The sequence below is a fragment of the Tursiops truncatus genome, chromosome 9 (genome assembly GCF_011762595.2).
Source record: "Tursiops truncatus isolate mTurTru1 chromosome 9, mTurTru1.mat.Y, whole genome shotgun sequence".
Classification (NCBI taxonomy): Eukaryota; Metazoa; Chordata; class Mammalia; order Artiodactyla; family Delphinidae; genus Tursiops; species Tursiops truncatus.
In genome coordinates, this window is record NC_047042.1 from 77,109,360 (window position 1) to 77,135,806 (window position 26,447).

At 37.5% G+C, this 26,447-nt stretch overlaps 1 protein-coding gene across 4 annotated transcripts in view; it reads left to right on the forward strand.

The window, feature by feature from the left end:
* PTPRZ1 (protein tyrosine phosphatase receptor type Z1) overlaps positions 1 to 26,447 on the forward strand; it is a 162,890-nt gene that overhangs the window by 65,759 nt on the left and 70,684 nt on the right. For all 4 annotated transcript variants that reach the window (XM_033863182.2, XM_033863183.2, XM_033863184.2 and 1 more), the window contains exons 3-4: positions 21,407 to 21,586; positions 23,738 to 23,889. In XM_033863182.2, the coding sequence (XP_033719073.1) occupies positions 21,407 to 21,586; positions 23,738 to 23,889 (332 nt within the window). The remainder of the gene's footprint in view (positions 1 to 21,406; positions 21,587 to 23,737; positions 23,890 to 26,447) is intronic.

Below are 26,447 nucleotides of genomic sequence, written 5' to 3' on the forward strand. Positions count from 1 at the left end.
TTGCAGTTCTCCTAAACTATTACTGTTAATAACGATTTCCTCCTAAATTTTTTGGCTGTTGGTAATGTAATTTAGTGCTACCTTCACAAGTTGAAAAATAGGATTGAAATGTTTCCGGATTTTCTTTTTTTAAGTAAACATTGTTATTCATTCCTTTCTTCAGTAGCTGTTTTGAGTTAAGTAACTCATGTATTTGTCACTTTTCAAGTCACTAATGTCAACTCCACAGGATAAATTATTTTACTGCTACACATGCAAATCATATTTTCCATCACTGGGCTGCATTTTGCTTGGAGTTTAGTCTCTCACCCTGGGGGATATTTTTGAAAGTTTTAATAGCTGTATGTAGAAATTGAGAAAAAAAAGATCTGTCAGATTTTATTATTCTAGTAGAAAACTTACTTAAAAATCTTACAGTGGATGATAGAGCCTGAACTTGTTGGATAATCACTTCATTCACTTATTCATTCATTCAACACCTTTTAATTGAGCACTTTGTATCTGGCAGCAGAAAACAGCAGGAAATGACTCCTACTGACCTGTTAAGTTATGCTGCATAAGTATGGTCATGAACACTGAGTACAGTCATTTTAGTTTATTATCCTCTGGAGACTTTGCAAAATTATAGGGATTACATTTATTCAAGTAAATAAATAACTACAAAATTTTTAAGGCCAAGACATTGTCTTATTTTAAGTAGATATTAATTTTTGATAAATTTTTTAAATTGAAAGTTTGGGGAAAAATTTTTTTTAATTTCCTTTTGACTCAATTTTGCCCTTTGGCTTGGGAGCGTTCACAGTATACCTCCAGGTGATATGAGAAGTCCCAATTAAGCCCTGCCTAGTAATGACATGGTCAGTGTTGGGAACTCCAGAAAAACTACTGAACACTACCTAGTTCTTACTGATATCTGCAGCCAACCGTATCTACTCCTCCTTTGCATTCTGGGCCTCCATTCATCCATACCCTCGTGGCAGTGTGTCAGGCATAACATCTCAATCTATGTCCATTCCAGGGAGAAGAAATTCTCTCTCCCTTGTTAGCCATGGAATATCCCTCCGAGGTTAAAGACACCTTCTTCTCCAGAACCCTGAGAATGATAGACTTAGTGACAGGGTCATTTTCTCAAAAGTTTGGAAGAAGCAGCTTGTCATTTTGGTCAAATTCTTATCATTAAGCCTAGTCAAGTACCTTCAGAATAGAATTCAGTAGGAACCATGCCCTGATTATGACATCTCCTTCACTCATTAAAAGTTCTGCATCCCACCCACCGTGCATGTACTATTAGATGTTGATCAGGAATCTAGGTCATTAGTGACAGAGAAGCCTGAGGAACACTCGGACTCCAGTCTGATTATGAGTGGGCAGTGCTTGTTGAAGGTCCTGAATTTGAAATAAGACTTTTCATCCTAGTCACAGAAATGGGGAAAGGACCTAGTGTTTACCTACAAATACCTAAGGAACTATTCAACAGTATAGAGCCACTGTTCAGCAATGTGACGATCTTTGCAATCCCTAGCCGCCATATTCCTGTATGTAGTGATGGCCCCTGTCAAAGTCATTCTAATGGAACTTCTGGACTCTAAGGCCTATACCCCAAAGGACATGATGAGAGAGAATATGAGTCTGACAGGGAATTCAAAGCCTCCCTCCTGGGAGCCTGTGGAATGTAGGAGCTGTTTCTGTTCTGCACTAATCCTAAAATCAGTTGCCATGGCTCGTAATCATTTCTTGGAAAAGAGACTGAACATAACAAGGTACAGAAAACTTCCAGAGTCTCCTTTAGAAATGGTGCCGTCCCCAAGATTTAAGGGTATTCTCTTAGTAGAGTTGGGATATAGTAAAATGGTTACACACTGAAAGACCACCTTAACCCAGCAGAGTAAAATGGGGATTAACCCTGAGTGGTAGTCTGTAGGACTCAGGTTGTTCAAGACAAAAGAGTCCCCAAGTCCTAGTAGATAACTCAGCATTTCCCATACAGAAGTCCTAGGACCTCCGAGAAATGGGAGAATCAGGTTTATCTTTACAAGCCAAATCAACTTTGGGGGATAAGGAGCCTAGTGGGACAGATGGCATTATTCTTGAAGGGTTCCCAAACCTTCAGCCTGCAGTCTCAACCCTCAACATCAGCACAGCCAGGCCCATCTTGCATACCTCACTTACCACTTACCAGCCCTCTGGATACATGTACTGGCTTGGCCTTCTACTCCTTTAAGAGTCTGTTGCCAGCCTGCCAAGGAAACATGATTCCCTTACTTTGATTGTGAAGAGCCTAGTCTAACCTGCTTAAACCTCAGTCTGTTTTTTAGATGTTCATCATTGCTAACCCTAGTCTCCTTGTACGTCTGCCTTAATCCCTAAAATCTGACACACAGGTCAGTTTCTTGCTTCTTACCTGCCTGTGTCTTGCTAACTTTGTTATTTACTGATTCTTACCCCACCCCTCATTAGCTGATGGAATTTAGTGTAAAAGGATCCTTTTATTTTTGCCCGACAAATGTGATAGCCTGGTTGCCTTGGTTAAGTCATTCTTAAAGGGTGTTGGATTTTATAAGAGCACATAATGATTCATATTTTTCTATACAATTTTTCTTGTAAAAAGAAGAGATAAAATTTAAGTAAAATTATTTTTCAAGAATGGAGATGTCTCTACTTTTAAACATACTTAGAGTTACTTAACAGAATTGCCTTGCCAAGGGCATAATTTCATCTAATTAAAAATCTTGTATTATTTTCAGATCTCAACAGAATGATATCACAGCACTCATTAAATATTACTTAACACAACTGCTTATATATCATATAATATATATGATATGATATATGACATCTGCTTGTATATTATATAATATATATGATATGATGTATGGCATATTCTTATATATTATATTGGGATTAACACCCTAATGTTTCTAAAATGACTTATGACTGCACTGCACTAACAAAACTGATAACGTGAAGTTTTCATTCCAGTAACATTACTGAAGAATACCAGATTATAATTATATTTTATCCATGGTTAGTCAACTATATATATACGAAACAGAAATTTCGTAATTTCTTATTTTTATATAACAAAGCTGTTAAAATAGAAGAAGGATCATTTAAAAAATAAACCAGTTATGGTTAACCAATGAAAGCAAAGTGCAACTTTTGTATATGTATAACTGATTCGCTTTGCTGTGCAGCAGAAACTAACACAACATTATAAAGCAACTATACTCCAATAAAAAATTTTTTAATGTATTTCTCGTTCTCAAATAAATAAATAAAATTTCAAACTTGTGATTTTTCTCCATTCCCTAAGAGACTGTGGAGCAGGTGTGCTTTGACTCAAAGTGGGTCCCTGAAACTGCTCCTTAGGCATCATTTCTCCCACGCAGGCCTGGTTCTCAGCCATCGCTCATGTAACTCCAACCACTACCCTGAGCGCCATCTTTTTTTTTCTCAACAGGACCTGCCTTTCAGGTAGCGTCCCATTCTTAGGAATTTTCCAGTCATTTGCTCTTCTGTTTATCAACCTTTCATCTGAAGTCTAACGTGTAGCTGTCTGTCCTTGACAACTGCATCTCTAAGTACTTGTTCTCAAATATTGTTTTCCTGATCTAATGAACTGCACTCTGAGACAGTAATAGGAATAAGTGAGTTCATGGGGGCCCTCTCAGGGACCATGTTTACCTATCACACTGCCTTTATAGGTTGTATCCTCAAAAGAATAATTTCATGAGAACTGCAGGCACTGTGTCAGTTTGTAAGGGAGATAATTTTGGTCAGCAAGCCTTTTTATGTCCTTCAAATCATAGCAGATAAAAGAATAGTTTCATTTTCATTAGAAAAGGACATTTTGCTTGTTATTTCATGCTTTAACGGCTTTCTAGAAGCCATAAATCAAAGAAGTTATGACTGCATTATAGTTTCTCTAAAATTTGTCACTCCGTTTTAATAGGATGAGATCTCTATAGTGAGATTAAAAACATAGGTGTACAAATAATGTTAATTGAAGCTTTGGTTGTAATAAAGAAAATTGGAATCAACCTTATTGTCCAGGAATAGGAGAGTAAATAGCTATACGTGTGTGTGTGTGTGCATGCAAGTATGTGTGTGGGTAAATAAGTTATAGTACGTCCATGCCATGGAATATCATCCAGCCACTTTTTAAAATGTGGCAGAATTAGATACACGGGTGTTGAATGACCTCCAAGACATTATTGTTTAGAGACAATTGCAGAAAGAAAGTCATATCAACATGTGTAACATGATTCTCATTTATGTAGAAAGATAAGAAGAAAAATGATTCCAGATATATGCACATACGTACAAATGCAAATGCATAGACAAAGAACTGGAGCGCTTCCTCTCTTCTTCCTCTTCCCTTCATTTCCCTTTCATTTCATTTCTTTCTCAATGTTTCAGTCTTAAAGCCATTAGGAGAGGCCAAGCAAAATAAATGTTTGTGCCAGTGGAATGGTCAACCAAAGGCGGACTTACCAAGGCAGAGTGTCAGGGGTTAAGTGAGATGAAGAAGGCATCCACTCAGATGATGGCCTGGCACAGGGAATCAGAGACCTGTTGATACAAGGAGAATGTCACGTATGAATGTTGGATTCAACCAACCATAGATTGAAAATATTCAGAAAATTCCAAAAAGCAAAGCTTGGATTTGCCCAGGCGCTGGCAACTATTTACATAGCATTTACATTGTACTAACAACTGTTTACATGACATTTACATTGTATTCAGTATCACGAGTAATCCAGATATGATTTTAAATGTGTGGGAGGATGTGCATTGATTATATGCAAATATTACATCATTTTATGTAAGGGACTTAAGCATCCATCAGTTTCAGTATTCGAGGGGGTCCTGGAATCAATCCCCCATGGATACTGGGGGATAACTGTATACACCAACTAGTTAACAAGACTTAACTTTTGTTTTGTTTTGTTTTGTTTTTGTTTTTATTTTTGCGGTATGCGGGCCTCTCACTGCTGTGGCCTCTCCAGTTGCGGAGCACAGGCTCCGGACGCACAGGCTCAGCGGCCACGGCTCACGGGCCCAGCCGCTCCGCGGCATGTGGGATCTTCCCGGACCGGGGCACGAACCCGTGTCCCCTGCATCGGCAGGTGGACTCTCAACCACTGCGCCACCAGGGAAGCCCTCAAGACTTAACTTTTTAAAAGAGGAATAAAAGGTGAAGAAGGTTAATATGGAGTCTTTTACTATTTTACTCTATAGTTGTATGTGTTGCCCTTTACATTGAGAATACATGCAAATTTTAATTGTTTAATAGAAAAAAAGGGAAAGATAATATCACAGAGCCCACACATATACGCCTACCAGAGCAGAAATGTGATTACACTAGTTTCAACTACTGAATTACCTCTAGTTTTAACTGAAAATTCAATTGGTAATTCTACCTAGGGGCAAGACGAGAATAAAGACACAGACCTACTAGAGAATGGACTTGAGGATACGGGGAGGGGGAAGGGTAAGCTGGGACAGAGTGAGAGAGTGGCATGGACATATATACACTACCAAACGTAAAATAGATAGCTAGTGGGAAGCAGCCGCATAGCACAGGGAGATCAGCTCAGTGCTTTGTGACCACCTAGAGGGGTGGGATACGGAGGGTGGGAGGGAGGGAAATGCAAGAGGGAAGAGAAAAGGGACATATGTATATGTATAACTGATTCACTTTGTTATAAAGCAGAGACTAACACACCATTGTAAAGCAATTATATTCCAATAAAGATATTAAAAAAAAAAGATTCAAAGACAAATAAAACAGCATCCCTCATCAAGGAACTCAGGCTGTAGTGAGGACCCCAAGACATAGCAGCTGTTAATTATAGTACAGTCTACTAAGGATAAAAGCAGAGATATGCATGGAATATTTCAGGGACATAAAAGAGTGGTATCTAACCCAGATGGGACAAGAGATAAAGAAGGCTTCCTGAATGACAAGATGCCTGAGATAAGTCTGCAATGATGGGCAAGTATTACCAAATTAAAGGTGGGGAAGATATCTAGGGCTGAAAGTACCCAAGAAGAGAGAAAGGCATGAGCACAGAAGAAAGAAAGAATGGTTATCTGAGAAGCACAGCCGGAAGTGTTATGTGCTGATACATAAAAAGGAAGGCAGAGAGGAGAGAGGAATGGATAGGGGTGAGCCGATGCTGAGGCTCTGAATGCCATGACAAAGGGTTTGAACTTTTCTGGGAGGCTATTGAAGGGATTTAAGTTGCAGGTGGCAGAGTCATATTTAAGTTTCATGCAGGAAACTACGGTTACTCAGTTGAGGAGGACAAAACTGATTTTAGGTCAGTTAAAAGTCTGAGCAACGGTTTAACTGAAGAATAGAAAGGGTCGGGGATAGGGGATAAAGAAGCAGGGAGAAAGAGGGAGAGAGAGATTTGAGAAAAAGGAAAAAACTCAGGGCCAGGGAGTTGATTAGCAGTAGGAGTTAGCAAGAAGGGGTAGTGAGTGGTTGCTTTAATGACTCTGGCTTGGGTGGCTGAGGGTGGCAGTGCTAGCAATGAAGAAGCAAGAGTTTCTATTCCCTCAGGGGACTGCTTGCCAAGCCATTCTCTCCCATGGCATCCGCCCTGGTCACTGTGCAACCAGGCATTCGTTTCAGGGGAGGGAGGGCCACGGTTTTCTCCAGTCTACACTACAGACTTGATAATCCCGGGGAATAGCCTGAAGACGGCCTAACTGAACTGTTCTGTGGGTCAGAGCTCTGCCATGGATGTCAGTAAAGTGGCATCATTGATTCCAGCCTCTCACAGAGCATGGTGGCTGGTTTCAGGGAACTAAAATCACATAAAAATTTTAGACTGATGATTCCGTACATGAGAAATTTATCTTCACCTTACTCCCTTTGTTTGCAAAGTGCCAATAAAACATTGGTCTGACCAAGAGCAACATAAAGAATAATTTAATGGTAGCAGATTCCTTAAACATGTATATTGCTGAATAATAATAAACATTATGTGACATCAGTGATCATTCTGATTGCTCTTTATAATAAAATACAGCCAGAAATGTTTCTTAAAATAATAGAAAGGGTTAGAATTGAAAAAAAAATCCCCCAAAGAATTGAAGGTCTGTTTGCCTTTTGTATAAATCTACCTTTGCTCAGTCTTGCTGTTATATCACAGTCCTTCCAAACAAGGTAAATGTTCTATAGACAGACACTCATATGGCTATCACTTGAGGGAAATAATGATAATGAAAATTTATTTTTTCACGAACAGTTTGAAATAAACTGTCCAATGAAAGCTAACAGAACCTGTGAAATATAAAAGAAATAGATGATGAAACATTATTACCCAAGTTTAAAGCCTAAAATGAGAAAATAAAAAGTGTTTAAGAGATAATGAAACCAAATTTCTACTTAAAGATAGTAAATTTAATGCTTGGTTTAAAAAATCTTAAAGTTGACTCATGAATTATAATAAATTGTTTTAATGTTGCAATAAACAGCTTGTGAGAACCACACAGTCTATTGCTGCGTCTCTAGCCTTTCTGCTTTCTGAATCTCCACTTATTTTTTAATTAGTCTCAAGTCAGGAAACTCTTGAAAACAGACAAGTCTGAACACTGGTTCTTTCATTTTTTTTCTAGTTTATTTTTTAGTGATGTTTAAATGTAAGAGTTTTTGAACATGAGTAATTCCAGTATGTGACAATTTATAAATCAGATAAAATGAGGTGGTAATCAATTTACACTACAAAGAGATTTAGTGCAATAGTCCATTAAACAAGCAAGTGCCTCTACTCTTTATGAATATACATAAAAGGCTAAAGGCTTTAAACTCAAATGTATGAGCCTCTGCCAAAGGACTATCAATTCCGAATAAAGAAAAAATATTAAAATTGTCATGCAAGTCAATTATATTTGATTTTTAATAAATCGATTCTTCAAGGCTTTATCATGTATGCAAAATAAGGATACATTTGCATGGATTCAAAGGTATCTTAACTTGTGTCTACCTTGTGTCCAGATCAGTGAAAGATTCTGTAACAGTCTTTTCAGCAACTATAGATATAAGTAGGTTCTCTTTTTGGATGAGCAGGTTCCCTGCCCCTGCATGATTAAACAAGGATGGTGTGACAGGAAGCTGGGGCAAAGGAAATGAAGCAGGCAGAGAAGGGAGACCCCTTGAGAAGTTACAGAAAGCTTGGAGAGAGCTTAGGACTTCAACAGGTGGCAGAACTTGAGGGGATGAAGCAGCAAGGCTGGCTTTCAAGCCAACATAAGCTGGATATTTGAAAAGTTGGGAGGTCCCAGCTGACATCCGTTTTAGACATCTTCAACTAATTAATACTGAAGAATGCCAAAATTAAGAACAAGGTAAAAGTCAACAATGCATGTGCAGAAGAGCAAATTCCTCTGGTTTAGTTAATGTGGTATCCATGTCTTTGCATACACCATTAACAAATAATAAACAACCACATTTCTAAAAGGTGTTCAAGACAGTCAAATTAGGAAAACCCTTCAAATAAGTCACTCATTTTCACTGCCCCTAAACAAACTTTAAAAAATTATGCTAATAATACCAAAAGGTATTGCAAACAAAGTATTTTTTTTTCTTCATTGGTAGATAGCCGAGGTTGTAATCATCTCAACTCCAAGAAGTCAGTGTTACCTTTTGTTTAAGAAATCTATCCCAAATGTTGGGAGTTTCAAAGAAGCTGACCCTAGACCATATCTCTGTAAAGGTCGACATATTGGCTTAGCACAAAATATTTATTTTCAATGAATTCACTGTGATTCTGTTTGGTAGATCTCTAGAACAACAAATAGAGAAAATGTTCCAAATCTAAGATGTAATTCCATCATAACTCATTATGGTTTTCATAGAATCATTTGGATTTTATAATCTTGTGAGTCAAAAATATATTTTATGAATTAGTCTTCTGATTTCATGTTCAAAGAGCACATGTCAATGACCTTGATGGGTAACTAGAAAGTGAATGCTGGCCACAAACATGTTATGTTTCTAAATCCAACTTTGACTTTCTGATCTATTCTCTGGACTTGTAGGGGTCTGCTACTGGTTGTCTCTGTTACTTTTTTTTTTTTTTTTGGCAACATTTGTAGATCTGAAAACACAAATATAAGTTTTTCTTCAGTGAGTCTAGGGTCCAGAAGGAGAAGACATATGGATAAACAAATCAGTGCAATGAGAATTAAAGGTAATTTAATAAAGACATGTTTACATGGTCAATTCCCTGGGGTGATTGGTTTTGAAATGTAGAAAGCTGAGTACCTGTTCACTAAGACAGGGTTACTCCTGCTTTCTAGCCTAAGCCAGATTACTAGTTCCCTTGAAACTAGAGAAGAAAATGGGGTTTTGGTATTTAATTGCAACCCCGCCGTCTGGGATCTTACTTTGCTTCTTCGCCTATGTCTGGCATCGGGGTTCTATGCCGTGCTCTGCCAAGTCTGACTCTCCTGGCTTCTGACTATAGCTTATCCATCATAGAATCTTAGGAATGGGAAAACCCACCCTGGTTCAATTATCCAATCATTGCTTGAGTCCTCTATACAACACTCTTAATAATAGGTTTTTCTGCTTAGGCTTAAATGTCTCTGATGTTAGAGTCTCTTTATCTCTCCCAGCATAGCTTATTCCAATTTTGGATTGTTTTCAATGTTAGAAAGTCATTTTCTCTTTCAAAATAAGTTCCTCTCCAAAAGTAATTTCTCTCCAAATTATATCTACTTGGGGTCATGTGAAATGTTTAGTTATTTTTCCTCAGGATGTCCCTCTAAATATGTGAATACTGATACTGTAGTCTCCTGAGCCTTACCTTTTTCATGATAGGGTCACACTTGCTTCACATATATCAAGACTCTTTACCAACCAGAGGGTCTTCTTCCAAAGAGTGTCTGCTTTGTCTCCATTCTTTGTAAAGCCGGGCATCTGTAGCAGGGCACAACATTCTTTAAGCAATGAAATATGGAAATATAGGTGAGTTTTCTAAGCTATAAAAGATAACTAAAACTTTATCATGATAATAACAACAGTAATTTACATTTGTATGGTGCTTTCTTTGGGAAATAGCATAAGAATAATGTTGGAAGCATGGGTTCTGGAGTCAGACTTCCTGGGTGAAGATCGTGTCCTCACCACTATCGGATGACTAATTTTATAGGTAGGACTCTTTACCTCTCTGTTCCTCACTATTACCACTTGAAAATATGGTTCATATTAGGATGAGCCTCACAGAATTAAGTACCATGAGGATTAAATGAGCTAGTACAGTGAAAACCATCAACACAGTGTTTAACACAAAATAACGGGTTGCGTACTCTCTCCATTTCATTACCACACTTCACTTTTTCTCAATCACACTACTCTTTTTTTTGTCTCAGTGCCTTTGCACTTACTGTGCCCTTGCTTGAAAAGCTGACCCACCTCCTCTTCACTGGCTGTCTTCTCTTCCTTCATATCTCAGCTGAAATGTCCCCCTCTTGGAAAGGCCCTCCCACTTCTGCTAAACTACTGCCTATCACATCACTCTGTTTATTCTTTTGACAATACTTCTCACACTCTGCCATTATCTTGTTTAGTTATTTGTTTTTCTTTCCCTGATAGAATGGAAGCTTAATCGGAGCAATACCTTATCTGGTCTGTCAACTGTTATATTTACAGACACTAGTAGTGAATAAATAAATTGATGAGTATCACCTACAACTATTCTTTTTATTGTATTTATTAGCACTTATCATTTCTCTTAGTTCTCATGAGTGCTCTCTGAAGCAGGCAGATCAATGAATTCACATTTTTGGAATAACTAAAATGTATAGCAATATGTATTTCACAAATGTAAGGGGAAACAGGGCCACTAAAATTAATAAAATCCACTAAAACTCTCCAAACATTTCTAAGCAGCTGCAGAGAATTCAGTTCAGTGGAGCATGAAACTCCATTTCATGTGCCCCAGTTTGTCATATTAGGAAATTTCAACATGTGTATTAAAAGGAAACACTTATTTAGGACCCAGAATGGTAATGTTACCATGACAGATCTATTTAGTTTAGTCTGGATTTGGCCTTGCAAACAAAATTCTAATGGAGGCTAAGTAACAGAATCTTAAAGAGTTACAAAACAAATTTTCACTGCAACATCCTACTTTCATTTATTTCAGTGAGAATTCCTGGCAGACTTGAATAAAGGGATGCTCACATGAAATGATGTATTTCTGAGGGCCCTGTATTATTTTCTAACCCAAATTATTTCTATACAAGAATCGTTCTTCATGACCATTTTTTTTTCTTTTTTTTAGATTCCATATATATGTGTTAGCATACGGTATTTGTTTTTCTCTTTCTGACTTACTTCACTCTGTATGACAGTCTCTAGGTCCTTTTGTACTAGACTTTTATTCTGTTTCACACTAGGCACTCTATAAATATTTGATGAAGGAATGAATAAATGAACAGGTAAAAGCTGTATTTAATGGAATTAAGTTTTGATGGGATCTGAAGATAATATAAAACAGTATTCTTAGCTGCAGCAATGGATTTCTGATACTCACAGCTTCCTTGTTAGTCCTTGCACGTGACCAGTAGAATGCATCTAGGTGATCTGATTTTAGAGTATTTTGTGATAAGTGTATCAAGAAAGGAGGAACTGATAGTTCTATTTCGGAATTAAACCAGAAACTTTGGTCTTATAGGCAGCGTGTTCTTTAACCGAAACAATAAACAACACTGTAGGAAAATTATCAGAAGTCCTATTACCAATAGAAAGATCTCAGTTATGTTTGTGTCTTAGTCTTCAACTCTGAATCCCTGGTCCTCCCAGCAAAGGTAGGAAACAGAGCCTCTGTTATGCCTCATATTGATAATAAGTATGTGGGCCATAAGCTTTGAGTGCAGATGTGATGGTGGTGTCACTGTCACCACCACTGTCACTGTTCTCTGTTGCACTGCTACTTCCTTGCTGGAAGAGCTTGGCTCTTCAGGTATTGGAGCAGAGGAAAAGTTGATGACCACAGGGGAGTTTACAGTGACTCCTAGGCAACTTTCAGAGCTATTCTACAAGAAGAGTATTTTATTCCTTAAACAAAGGAGTAATTTCCAGGGGGTATTTTTGGTTCTGTGTTTGCTATCTCATTGGTAATAGACAGATTGCGGCAACAATGAAATCTTGCTCTGTATTTCTCTCATCTTCCCACTGATAGTTTGCCTGCCTTTTGTTGAGGTCAGTTAGTTAACAGCAAATGCTACACTGAAGTTCTGCGATTAATCAGTTGGCATGGCCTTCGATCTCAATCCTGAATATTAAACACAGTGGACTCATTTGGAGAGAAACAGGCAAATGTAAAGGACATAACATTAATCACAGAGTTACCTAAAGCCTGAACCTTTTCTTTCTTTTAGAAGTGATGGCTTGTCAGAGGGTGATGAGAGAGCAGCAAGACCTCTTCATGGTTTCTGGGAATTGTTAAATTTCAGCGGTGATTTTTCTGATTTTGATTAAATATTTGATACCAAGCTACAGCAGTAGAAACACTGTAGTATTGGGCCTCACCACTATCACTCTTCTCATTTTATAACAAAATGAAGGATGACAGAGGACTCTGTGGTCGTAACTGTTTAATAGCTTTTTTTAAAAAATTACCTTTGTCTCCCCCCACCAGATCTGAGACTGGGGACTGGGGAGATCTTCAATACTCTTTAGCCAGATCTCCAGTTCCCTGACCTTTTCTAATACCATCACACCCACCCTACTGATCTCCACTGTAGGACTGCAACTCCTTACCCTCTCTGCTTGTCCATCAGGACTACTGAACTTACAAAAACAAAAAACAAAAACAGAAGCACACACAGACACACTTTTGAGTGGTGCCTCTGCAAGTTCATGGTCGCCCACACCAGTGGAGTCCTCAGTGCTTTCCATCAGTCTTGAATGTCCACAGTTTCATTCTCTACTGGTTTCCTCAAGCTCCCTCTCTTACTTGAATCTCTCCCACAGCTAATGCATCCTGCTTCCAGTTTTCCTGAGAAAATAGGCAAAAGGGTTAAGAAAATTCATACTATCTACCAGCCCATTTACATGTATTATCTCATTTAATTTGCACAGTCTAAGAGAGAGAGATTATTGCTTTTCTGACAGAGAAGGTAACTGAGGCACAGGTGAGTGGTGCCTGTAAATGGTGCTGCTGGGATTGAACCAAAGTCAACTCAACTCCCAACCTCTTTTCCTTCCATGGGATGTGATCGTGCTCTACACCTGAAGCTCTGTGGTATGAACCATCAGATTTCTTACTCCTCCATCTCTGAATGTTTACAAATCCATATTTCCTTGATTTTTTTGTTACGTTTCTTTTCCTCTCATAGGCTAATAATCCTCCATCCATGATCTATCTTCTCCCCTTGGGGGAACCTTGATCATGGACCTCTCATTATTCAAACTCCTTCTTATAATAACTTTTCCCCTCAATATATATATACATGCTTAAATTTCTGTCTTAAAAAAAGCATTCCTCATGCTTGCATCAGTCTTTGTATGCTACCCTATCAATCTTCTTTCCTTCATAACAAGCTTTAAAAAAGCTCTTTTTTAATGCTACTCTGTCACCACTAATGTTGTCTTCTGCCTACTGTAGTCTGAATTCCAGGTCCACCATTCACTGAGATAGTTTTATTCTAGAAATACAAGATTTGGAGTTAAGAAATAACAAAATCCAATAGTTATTCTTCAGTCATGACACTGTAAGCTTTCTGACATGTATGGTATTTACTTTGGGATTATCTCTCATTGCTGGAACCATCCTTCTATGACTTTCAGGATACCATTTTCTTCTAAATTTGCAATTCTTTTTCAGGCCACTTATTCTTAATTTCTTTGGGTGCTCCCTCCTCCCCTTAGGCTCCCTAAATGTTAATACCCTTCAGTGTCTCATCATGGACCTTCTTCCTTATTGACTTTAATTGAAATATTTCGTCCACGTTCATGGTTTTAAATTACCCCCTCATTAATGTTCCCCAGTCTCTATCTGTAGTCTGGACTTCTTAATGGCTCTTGGACCCATATTTTTGATTGCCTAATGAGCCTCCATGGAAATCTCAGTCTGTAGGTTCAAAGCCAGAGGCAAAGTCTTTCTTTCTATCCATTCTCTCTATCAACATAACGGGTACCATGATACACCCAGGTATACTCCAGTCAGGATCTTGGGAGTCATCCTTTGCCTATATCCCTTTCTCACTTTCAAATAAAAATCATTTGAACATTCCTAAATCCTTTGAAATGACATCCTACTTTTAGTCTTGAATTCTGTTGTGTTAGTTTGTACCCCCCAAATTCCCTGCCTTGATTCAATTCTTCGTTACTTCTCTATAGGATTCATTTCATTTTCTGATTAAAGCACTGGTGACCCATTAGAATTGTGACCCATTAGAAGTACCAGTCTACTTGTTCTGCTCATTGATTTCATTTGTACCCACCGCCTATTATCAGGTTGGAATTACTTATCTTCAGAGTAATAGTTTTTTACTATGTCGGTGTCCTTAGATCTTCACCTTGTGTTTTTATTTTTGTTTTCCCCGTGGTCTGTAAAAACTTAAGTTGTTTATTGCATTATAGAGCAGTAATTTTTATTGCTATTGTTTTCTTAAGGTTTTTATTTGTTTACCTCGGATTTTTCCAACTTGAAAAAGTCATAAACTTTTTTTTTAAACAAGTTTTTTTTTTAATTTATTTAATTAATTTATTTATTTTGGGCTGCATTGGGTCTTCTCCGCTGCACGCAGGCCCGCTCCAGCTGCAGCGAGTTGGGGGCTACTCCCTGCTGCAGTGCGTGGGCCTCTCACCACGGCGGCCCCCCTGGCTGTGGAGCACAGGCTCCAGGCGAGCCGGCTTCAGCAGTTGTGGCTCACGGGCTCTAGAGCTCAGGCTCAGTGGTTGTGGCGTACGGACTTAGTTGCTCCGCGGCATGTGGGATCTTCCTGGACCAGGGCTCGAACCACGTCCCCTGCACTGGCAGGCGGACTCCCAACTACTGCTCCACCAGGGAAGCCCCAAGTCATAAAATTTTAAACAGGAACTTTGAAGTAAGTTTCTGATCGCTCTCTCTATTTATACTGAACTTCAATTAATAATGTTCTTCAATATCATAGTGCTTAAGGAAGTTTTGTGCTAGCATTTTCCTGAATCAGTTGATAATTACCTTCCCTGACATTTGTAACCCTCTGTCAATTGGATATATCTGCCAGGCTTGCAAAGATTTTCTGCTGCCCTGATGTGAGTGTCCCATTAGGGCAGATAATAAGGGAAAATGCAGTCTTGACTAAACAGCTTCTCGTGCTGAAATTGTTTGCATTTGATCTACTTTCAGCACAGTTTTAATAGCAACCATTATCTATATTCACCAACTGCTTTGCTCTTTCTAGCTCCTAAAACCTCTGTTAAACCAAAACTATAAGCAGACACACTGATTTGTGTGTGTAAACATACATCGTCATTCTTGTTCTCAACATAGAAAGTTACCTCAGACATCTTTCTTCCTTTGCTTTCAAATGGTGACACTTACTGGTGTGACATAAAATCACTCAATGACTGTTACTCAGTACTTCAGGGGTTTATTTTCTAATCTTTGAGGAAGCTCCCTTTCTCAAGCAGCTGATTGCCTTATCTGAAAAGTGCATACTTAAGTATATATATACAGTTTGCTGGAGTACTAAGTTATGTGCTATACTTTTATTGAAAGTAACACTGGTTTGTTTCATTTTTGTATTTGAATAAACTGAAATTTGAATCCAAGACATTTCACGGCTGATAGCTTTATGCTATTTCAGTGACTTATAAATTTTGGCTTTTGGTATATTTGTTAGCACACATAAAGCAAGTCCAGAGTCATTTATAAAGCTTTGATTTATGGTATATGGAATCTTGAGCGGAGTTTATTCAAAGCAATTACTTGCAGTTAATGCCACAATCATTACTACAGTCTACATTCCAGTATGACATTTATTTTTGCCTCTTAATAATAATAATATTTTTATATGTAAATGGGTAGAGACACAAACATTTTCTTACGTCAAAACCTGGACTAGACACGAAATTCATTAAGATTAAAAGCAGTATGTATTTTTCTTAACGATATCTTGGTCTTTAAAGAATCGGTTCTAAGTCTACTGTTATTCAGAGTTTGTTAAATATCAGTAACTTATGATAACCTTGAAAAGAAACAAATATTGGGATTTTAAAATCATATTTAAATGAAATTTCAGTGGATGTCTGCTGAATACCTTACACTGTATTATAATTATTTTATCCATTTTTCTGATACTAGAAGGTAAGACTCAACAGGAATCATGCAAAAAACAGAGAGGATGATTTTTTCTTTGACTTTCATTTTCATCATTTTCTCACTTTTTTCTTCAAATATTAAAAATCTTCATTGGTATTTTTTTTTTACTCATTCCTTCTTTATTTTAAACTTTAGTTTTCCTCAGTTGATATCTTTATGTTAGAGACGGGTGGAGTAATAAATACTTCCCTACACAGAATGGTTTTTAGAATGTGTTCCTATTTAGAAAGTGTGTGGTACAAAGATACTGAAGTGTAGGTAACTGTAGATATTTTATTGAAGTATTTATTCATTCAGGAAATGTTTATTTGATCCTTAAGTGCCAGGTTCTAACAAAGGTTCTGGAATTACGATACAAATAAGAAACAGACATATTGTAGTTCAAATAAATACAAGGTACCTTAGCCATTCAGGCTGCTATAACAAAATACCATAGACTGGTGGCTTATAAACCACGGGAGTTTATTTGTAACAGTTCTGAAGACTGGAAGTCCAAGATCAAGGCACCAGCAGATTTTGTGTCTAGTGAGGGCTGCTTCCTAGACCATTATTTTTTCACTGTAACCTCACATTTCAGAAGGGGCGAGGGATCTCTCTGGCATCTCTTTCATAAAGGCGTTAATCCTTTGTGTTAGTCAGAGCCCTTATGACCTAATCACCTCCTAAAGGCCCCACCACCAAATGGCATCACATTGGAGATTAGGATTCTAACATACGAATTTTGGAGGGACATAAACATTCAGTCCATTGCACAGGGATTCTGTACAAATCAGATGAAGACAAATAGAAGATGCCAAGGGAAATGTCCGCTAATTATGCAGCCTCCCTCTCTCTGCTCATCCTGCATTCCTGCCAGCTCAACCTCTCTCATAAGGCAGCAGTAAGCTCCTCAGCCTTCCAAAGCCTCAGTGCCTCCCACTGGCCTCCCCAGGTATGTCTGATCACAGTCTGCCTTTCCATCTCCCCCTGTAGAAGTCCTCGGCATTCACTCTCCGCACTTTTCTGCCCCCATGAGTTTGCTCAGGCTCATCGCTCAACCAGACATGCTCTCAGTTCCCGTCTGCCTGTCAAGATTCTACCCATCCCTCAAGACCTGCATTGTGTGCTTTGATATCCACGTTTACCTTCTTTCATCCCATCTACTCCTTCAGGCATTTGTCTACTTTTTCTTGAACACGCCCCCAACCTTCTGAGATGCAAGAATAAACAAGCCAACAAAGAAACTTGAGCCCATGCTCATCTCCTACAGAGCCTACGATCACTTTCCATTCTGCTTGGAATCAGGAGTGCACAGGATGTAAATACTGAATACATTCACTTGGTGTTCAGAGCCTATTTTCCAAGCATTTAATTTATTTCTACTATGTGCCAGACTCAGAGCTTGGCAATGAGACACAGATGCGATAGCTGAGGTGACAAACAGCATACAGTCTGTGAAGTGCTCCAACACAGGTGAGCACAGCAAATTTATTGGAGTGGTACTAGTTCAGGTGAGTCAATAAACGGATGAAAGAATGGATGAATACGTGAATGAATAATTTATTTTAATTCTCTAGAGCTGACATTTAGTACTCTGCAGTCCTCCTGATGGGTAAATCACCCTGATAATCTTCTGCTGCAACTACAATGCATATCCTAATTTCTTCCTTCACAACATTTGTTAATAACACTCAAGTGATACAATATAGTTCTAGTGAATTCTGTACACCTGCTTCCTTGGGTATGTCATCCTGGTTTTTATTATGACATGGACTGAGGTCTCCAACTGCAAAATTAAAAACATTAATTTGGGAATTTTAAAAGTAATGTTTAAGCGTAAGGTTAACCTAATGGTTCATTATTAAAAACAGCTAAAGTATATTTAATGCTTCTTTGATTTATGTTTCGTCCTTGTGTGCAATGTTAATACTTTATTAATTTACTTTCCCTGGGTCTCTACTTACGATGATTTGAGACATCCTCTTTTCAGAGTTCACTGCAAAAAGAACATCAAGGTCTTATTTTTTTGGACTTTTTCTGTTTTACAGCCTTTTCACTAAAAAATTTCCTTTTGCCTGTTCTGGTTCTTCTATTTTGTCTGTTAATCACAGAAATTAAGGAGGCTTCCTGAACCTATACCGTACTTGACATCACGATCTAGTAGGTATTTTAAACTGAGTCTACACTCATACACTTCAGAGATCCAGTGACTCAGGATCATTGTGCTGTACAAGGTCAGACAACATACAATTTGGACACGAGATCTTTCTTTATATCTTTCAGCAGAAGTTTAGTGGAGACTACTCAACAAAATTGTCATATAACAAACAGTCAGATGTGATCTGCAGTTGAGTTTAGAAATATTTCTTCAGTCGGTCAGTTTTCATTCTTTCTTTTTTCTTGTTTTCATCCTATGTTAGACCCCTGTGAGCTCAGACTCATAAAATGAAAGACATCATCATTTTTTGTCCGTTTCAGTCATTCAACAAATGTTTATTGAATACCTACTATGTGCCAGGCTTTTTTTCTAGACACTAGAGTGTGGGGGGTCATCTCAGAATCCTGCCTACCAGGTAGGTGGGGAACAAAATTGTGAAAGGGGCAAGAGAAGAAGCTGGAGACTAATTAGAAGGCGCTGGAGATGTCTAAGCCGTTGCTTCTCAAAATTTAACATGTGTGAGAATCTCCTGGGGATTGGGTTAAATTGTAGATTCCAACTTGGTAAGGCTACAGTGGAGGTCTGACTGTCCTGACAATCTCCTAGGTGATGGTGTTGCTGCATGTGAAACAGCAAGACTAACAGGCCAGCGATGACGGTGGCTTGGGCTAAGGGTGCTAACAGTTGAGATGAGAAATGATCTGATTAAGGACATATTTTGAAGGTAGACACAAAAGGGCTTGCTAAGAGGAAACAGAGGCACCAGGATGACTTCTGTGTTTAGGGGATGGCAGTGATTATAGGAGGCACTTGTAGGGCAGAAATCCAGGGTTCAGTTGTGGATATGCTAAGTTAAAATCCAAGTAGAGATGAGCACTAAATGCTGTGGACAAAACAGGTTATAACTCACATTCAGTGCTCTAGAGACTTAAAACTTTGTGTTTCTATGCACCACAACTATGAGACTCTTCCTAAGTGTGCTCAGAATTTATTGTACTGTTTGAAAAAATGTAAGCAATAAAAAGTGGTTTATTGATTCGTACTGCAATTTCTTTCTCTGCTTCTCTTGCATTGACACTAGTAAAACAAGCAGTGTTTTCTTGTCCCTATGCCAGTGTTCTTTACAGTGAAATTAACGTATTATTACTCAAATTGTTAGAGCTGTTCCCAGAAGCCAAAATGTGCATCATTCTGCATATTTAAAGCATATTGTATTCAAGTGCTCTCTAAACAGAGAGCTAGATTTTAAAAGAAAATAAGTTTTCAGCACCTATTATTGATTCTGGTGTATGCCTCACTAGGAGATGAATGACCAAAATTTCCCTGGCTATATAGGCAGTTTCACGGTGTGACTATTATTTCTTTCCTGGGTTAAATTATGCAAAATTAGCTTTATCACATTATGAGAGCTTGCATGTAAGTCGATCCTCACTGATTCCCTTATCACAAAAAGAAGACGGCATAGACTAGAGTTGTACGGAGTGTATGTTTTCTTATAATTTCTCTGAACATCAACCATGTGAAATCTTGGCCTTACCCATACTCATGTTCTGAAAGAAAAGCATTTGAAAGGATAGAAGCTGAAAACGGTGCGGCTACCTGCTCTTTCGTGGAATGGCGGCAGAAATGCTAGAGTTTAGCCAGAGAAGAGGTTGAGACTTGGACTCACAACATTGCATATATTTTAATAGATGAACATTAAATAAAACATACCCATTGTTAGCACTGCTTGGGTGCTTAGCTAGGTTAATGTCCAGTGAAATAGGTTACGAGAGATGGTTTGTGGTTTCAGGTAGTGGTGAAATAAAGGCAACATAGGGCAATTTGTGTTTAGAGGACTATTCATTCTGTGGAACAGATGAAAATTCACTTCACTGTAAGCAAAAATCTTTAGAGAAAGCCCTGTTTTATTTTTTCTATTGTTAAACCATAAAATCTGTTAGGCTTTATAACCAGGAAAAAAAAGGGGGAGAGGGGAAGGAAGGAGATATTTCAAGGAGAGCCTGTGATTACATTTTTATAAATAAGCCCTGAGCAGATGGAAATTAAACCAAATCGTTCAACGCAGGGATAAGAGAAAGTCTAAAGGGGCCTCCCCCCACCCCATCCCCGTGGAGAGTACTAAGGAAGTCAGAACTTAATTCCTCTCATCTGGACATGCTTCAATCTGGAACCCTGAGCTAGGACTAACTATCTGATAGGACAAGCAGGTTTTCTGTTGATTTGGAAGAGCGTGATGGCTAAACAAGGCCATTGTTGAACCCTGCACTTGTTCTATAAGCATCTTCTCATAGTGTATCATATTAAAACCCAGAATCTAAATCTAGGCATACAGTTGTTTCTCAGTATTGGAGAAGAATTGGTTCCAGGATTCCCTCAGATATCAAAATCTGTGATGCTCAAGTCCTTTATATAAAATGGTGTAGTATTTGCATATAACCTGCATACATCCTCCTGTATTCTTCAGATTATCTCTAGATTATTTATAATACCTAATACAATGTAAATGCTATGTAAATAGTTGTATATACAATGTAAATGCTATGTAAATAGTGGTATATACAATGTAAATGCTATGTAAATAGTGGTATATACAATGTAAATGCTATGTAAATAGTTGTATATACAATGTAAATGCTATGTAAATAATTGTATATACAATGTAAATGCTATGTAAATAGTTGCCAGTGCTATGGAGCATTCTGGAATTATTTTTACCAAATGTGTTTGCTCTGAGATTAGTTGAATCTGCAGAAGTGAAACCTGTGAATACAGAGGTCCAACTGTAATTATTTTAAGAATTGGTTTAAAGATGTCCCAATTTTCCCTACTATTGTGTCTACTTTTATGTAACATATTAACTACTTTATAAATATAAAATTTAACTTTTGCATGGTAATTTAAAAAACTAACTTCTTCCTTTTTTTTCCCCCAGGAGCATTGAATCAAAAAAATTGGGGAAAGAAATATCCAACATGTAATAGCCCCAAACAATCTCCTATCAATATTGATGAAGATCTTACACAAGTAAATGTGAATCTTAAGAAACTTAAATTTCAGGGTTGGGATAAAACATCTTTGGAAAACACATTCATTCATAACACTGGGAAAACAGGTAAAATATTTGCATTTTGTTTCTGACGTTAATATGTTTATCAGACCTAGAGTATGTTTAGGTTATTTTCCTTTTAGTTTCCTTTGAATGATGTATTCTGAACCGGATAGGAACTATAGGTAGAAGAAGTCAAATAGGAAATTGGAAGTTTAGACCTTCTGAAAATGTGTACAAAAAATTAAATGACCAAAGTCATAATACCATGTTCTCCAGTAATATAACAATAAAGATGCCTCCACTGGAAGAGCTGTTAAAGATAATATAATATATAGCTATTGTAATTTAATAACCCCATCACTGGTTAATCACTTAGTCAATCAGGATTTCTTTTTCTTGGGCATTTTATTTGATCTTGTCTGCTCAGCCTTGTGCTGTGTTCAATATTTGGATGTGAAAAAAGCAATCTACTATAATTGAATTTTAAGAAATTACTAGCCCTTCCATTAGAAAGTTTAAAATTATATACCATCCTTAGGAAGCACTCTCTAAGTTTTTTCTCTTAGTATGCAAAATATAATACCATAAAAAATTCCAGTAAACAACAGATAGACAAAATAGTTTATAAAAGTGAACAGTATTGTTTTTCTGATCTTATAGGTTAAATGAAATCGTATGTATATCAGGAAGTTATGTAAAAACAAATATAGGAAAAAGATTAGAAAAAATATTCACTATAATAGTAGCTATATTGGTGTGGTTTTATCATTAGTGGTATTTTTCTCTGTTTTCCATATTTTGCTAATATAATTATTTTAATGTGGTAATTTAATTTTAAGTCCCATGAGGGTAGGAATTTTCAACATCAGTGCCTGATAAATAATAAGCATTCAGTAAGTATTTTTCTGAATGAATAATTTGAAAAATTATTACATGTTATAAGATATTATTAATTTAATACATAAAAGTATATTGTCCCAAATCTTGACATTTTAATTACCAGCTTTAAAGGATGTTACAAAGCAGTAAAGCATGTAATCTCTGCTTTATTTTTCTTAGTGGAATGTGGTAAAGCACTTGATCTTTAGAGCCACACTTTTTAGGTTCACTACTGGCCATTTAAAGCACAGTGTGGAACCTTGAGCAAGTTACTTAACCTCTCTGTGACTCAATTTCCTTATCTGTTAAATAGGGATTGTAATGGTATCTTCTTCCTAGGGTTGTGTGAGGATCAAATATTTAATACATGTAAAGTAGTGTAATGCATGGCATGTTGTAAGTGATAAATGTTGACCGTTATTGTTATTGTGTTTGTTGCTATTGCTATTATTCATGAAAGTTTATATCTCTAGCTGGCTGGTGTCCACTGGAAAAAAAAGCACAGCCTAAAAGTTAAGAATTATGTTTTATTTGGCAGACTTTATACTGGCCAATGTGTTGGATTCTGTTCCTAATGCCAACAGTGGTTTCTGCTTGATAGAACAAAGACTATTTAAATCTGATTGAGAGACATTGAAATCTTGCATTAGGGTCTCCAGAGAATCGTTAAGCTCCAGATGACTCCTAAAATACAGTCAGTTAGTATCTGCTACGGAACTGAAATAGGAGAGTTTAAGATTCTGAGAGTTGCAACGGAGGCTTCAAACATGAGATGGCTTAAACCCCTTCAATAGGAGTGGGTCTCCCGCCTTCCTTGCCACAGTCTAGGACAGAAGTTCTGAAGCTTGTTGAAGCCTGGAGTGATGCTTGGAGGCATAAGGAGATGGGACAAAAGCAGCAGCCTGTTAAAGAGTAGCAACAGGCTGACCTTGAGAAGGTTGGGGGTACCCCCAGGAAAAGACTTCCTCTTTCCACTCCTCTGTTCCTTCTCCCTTTAACTATCCCGTCACTACCCTCTGATGCGTTAGGGGAGCAGGGCTTTGGACACCAAACAAACAAATCTTGGAACACCAAACAGACAGGGCAGGTGGACTGCCTGTCTCCTGCTTTTAGTGCTGTATAGCAGTGAAGGTCTTAGGTTTATTTTACATTTGTGGCAATAGGATACATTAAGTATACTATGCAGAGTTACAAAGTTCAGCTTCCAAAATGGTAACTTTTTCTAAATTTATCAAATAAATGATTTTATTAATGTACTTTAATAGATGAAAATTTAGTTAAATTTGCAATTTTGATTCTCAGAAACTTAGATGCAATTTTATTGTTTTTTTTAAGTGGAAATTAATCTCACAAATGACTACCGTCTCAGTGGAGGAGTTTCAGAAACGGTGTTCAGAGCAAGCAAGATAACTTTTCACTGGGGAAAATGCAATATGTCATCTGATGGATCAGAACATAGTTTAGAAGGACAAAAATTTCCACTGGAGGTAAGTCAATAGTTCCACTAGTTACTATTTCATTTTCTAAATCATTGGGATTTTATTTAGCATATAATTTAATTCATTTGTAATCAACTTTATACTTTATACAGCTATATTTTGTTTACTTAGTTAATATCTGCCTTCTTCACTAGCCTAAGCTCAATAAGATCCATATGTGATTTTCCACGTCCTGGTAATGCAGAGTGTCACATTATAGATGATCAATAAATACTGATGAGTGAATGAATGAAATTCTTTCCATAGCCCAGTAGAAACAGAAGGGGAAAATTTTATCAACACACTGGAGAATCAAAAAGCTTCAAATTGAGAAAATTTTCAGATTTAAAATTGGCAAAATAAATATAATTATAATAAATAGTGTGTGTGCAGTGAAATATGTAAACACTTTCATACATGTCTGGAGAAAGTATAAATTGGTAGACTTTCTGGGAAGCAGTTCACTTGTTTTTATCAAGAACTTTAAATGTTTTATTCTCAATATTCACATTTCAATTTGTAGCAATTTAGTCTGAAGAATAATTAAGGACATAAAAATTTATGTGCAAAGACTTATTTACAATAATAAAAATTGAAACAAAAGGAAATGATTAAATACATTATGATAGATTATTATAGATCTTGTAAAAATCATGTTTTTCAACTATTTATTTACACAGAAAAAGTTCATCATAAGTGCTTTTAAAAAGTGGAATGTAAAATAGTATACACAGTCTTTTTTTTTAATTAATTAATTAAGTATTTAATTTTGGCTGCGTTGGGTCTTCCTTGCTGCGCACGGGCCTTCTCTAGTGGCGGTGAGCGGGGGCTACTCTTCGTTTAGGTGCGCGGGCTTCTCATTGTGGTGGCTTCTCTTATTGTGGAGCATGGGCTCCATGCGCAAGGGCTTCAGTAGTTGTGGCTTGTGGACTCTAGAGCGCAGGCTCAGTAATTGTGGCGCACGGGCTTAGTAGCTCCGCGGCACGTGGGATCTTCCCCGACCAGGGCTTGAACCCGTATACACAGTATTATTATTCCAAATTTTGTAAAACATGAAACTAATTAGTGGCTGAGAGTACAGTCTGAGTCAAATGGACGAGGCTTGAATACTGGCTTCACCGTCTAGTTAGTAGCTATATGACATGACATTGTAAAAATTATTTAATTTCCCTAAGCTTCTGCTTCTGTTCTGTGAAATTGACATAATAGTAGTAGCACATCTCTGTAAAGTTATTATGAGGATTAAATGAAAGATTGAATTATTGCTATTGTAAAAATAATTGAAGGAAACCAAGAAAACATTAATAGTGATTTTCTCTGGGTGATGGCATTATAGGTGCCTTTTCTTTTCTCCTTTAAAGTTGCCATATTTTCAATATTACCTGTAATGAATCTGTATTACTTTTATAATCCAAAATAGTTATTGATAATAAAAATAAGATAAAGTAGTTATTTCATAAAGGATGAAAATATTTTAATGTGGAGAAGCACATTCAAGTTTATGACTTATAACTTTTTAAATATCCTTAAAGAAAAGCATATTTATCAAATTTGGTTTGTTAAAAATATGAAAGTCAACCCATTAAACACATAACATTCTCACTTCCGAGAGTTTAGCTCTCTCACAATACTACTTAGAACAATGGTGAAAATCAAGAAAAACTCTAACAATAACAAAAGCTGTGATTCAGCAAAATAAATTATACAGAATCTGTGTACTAAACCTCACGTACTTTTCTTATTTAAAAGCCCCTCAAGTTGTCTCTCAGAGATGTCATTTGTTTGTTGTTTGCTTTTTATTTTATTTTTAAAAACATTCATGGTTTTAATTTTATTTATTTATTTTTTTGGCCGTGCCATGTGGCTTAGCGGGATCTTGGTTCCCTGACCAGGGATTGAACCTGGGCCCACAGCAGTGAAAGCCCAGAATCCTAACCACTGGACCGCCAGGGAATTCCATCTTGTTTGTTTTTCAAAACACTCTCCACGTAATTGTGCAAGCAGGGAAACTGGGGGGTATGCGTGACCTGCTCTTTCTTTCCGGCCTCTCACATCCTATAATCAGCGCCTCAGTTCTGCCCCTAAATGATGTGGGAGGTCAGAAAAAGGTTCAAACCACCTTTGTCTCTTACTTGAGTATCTAAGTCCCTGCAGCTAGTTTCTCTCCAGTCTTAATCCCTTCTGCTCTCCCCCCTTCTCCCCAGCCCTGCCCCCTTCCCATCAGGGACTTCTATTGCCCTCCAGCCCAAACTGCTGGGACTGCCTGTGTGGCCCCTGCCTACTTCTCCAGCCTCATATCTCTCTTCTCCTCTCACGTGTGCTCAACTGAACTTCTAACAAACTACTTTCCATTTCCCACACTTCTCATACTTTCTTGCCTGTAGGCCTTTTCCTAGCCGGTCCCTCTGACTTGAACACACATTCATCTCTTCTGCTTTTTCCTCTGTCAACTTGAAAGCCACTCATGCTTCAGGGGTCAACTTGGAAATCCTCTCTCTGAAAAGGTTTTGGTGACCACCCAAGGCAGGAGCCACACTGCCTTCCTCTGCTTCACACCTGCTATTTCT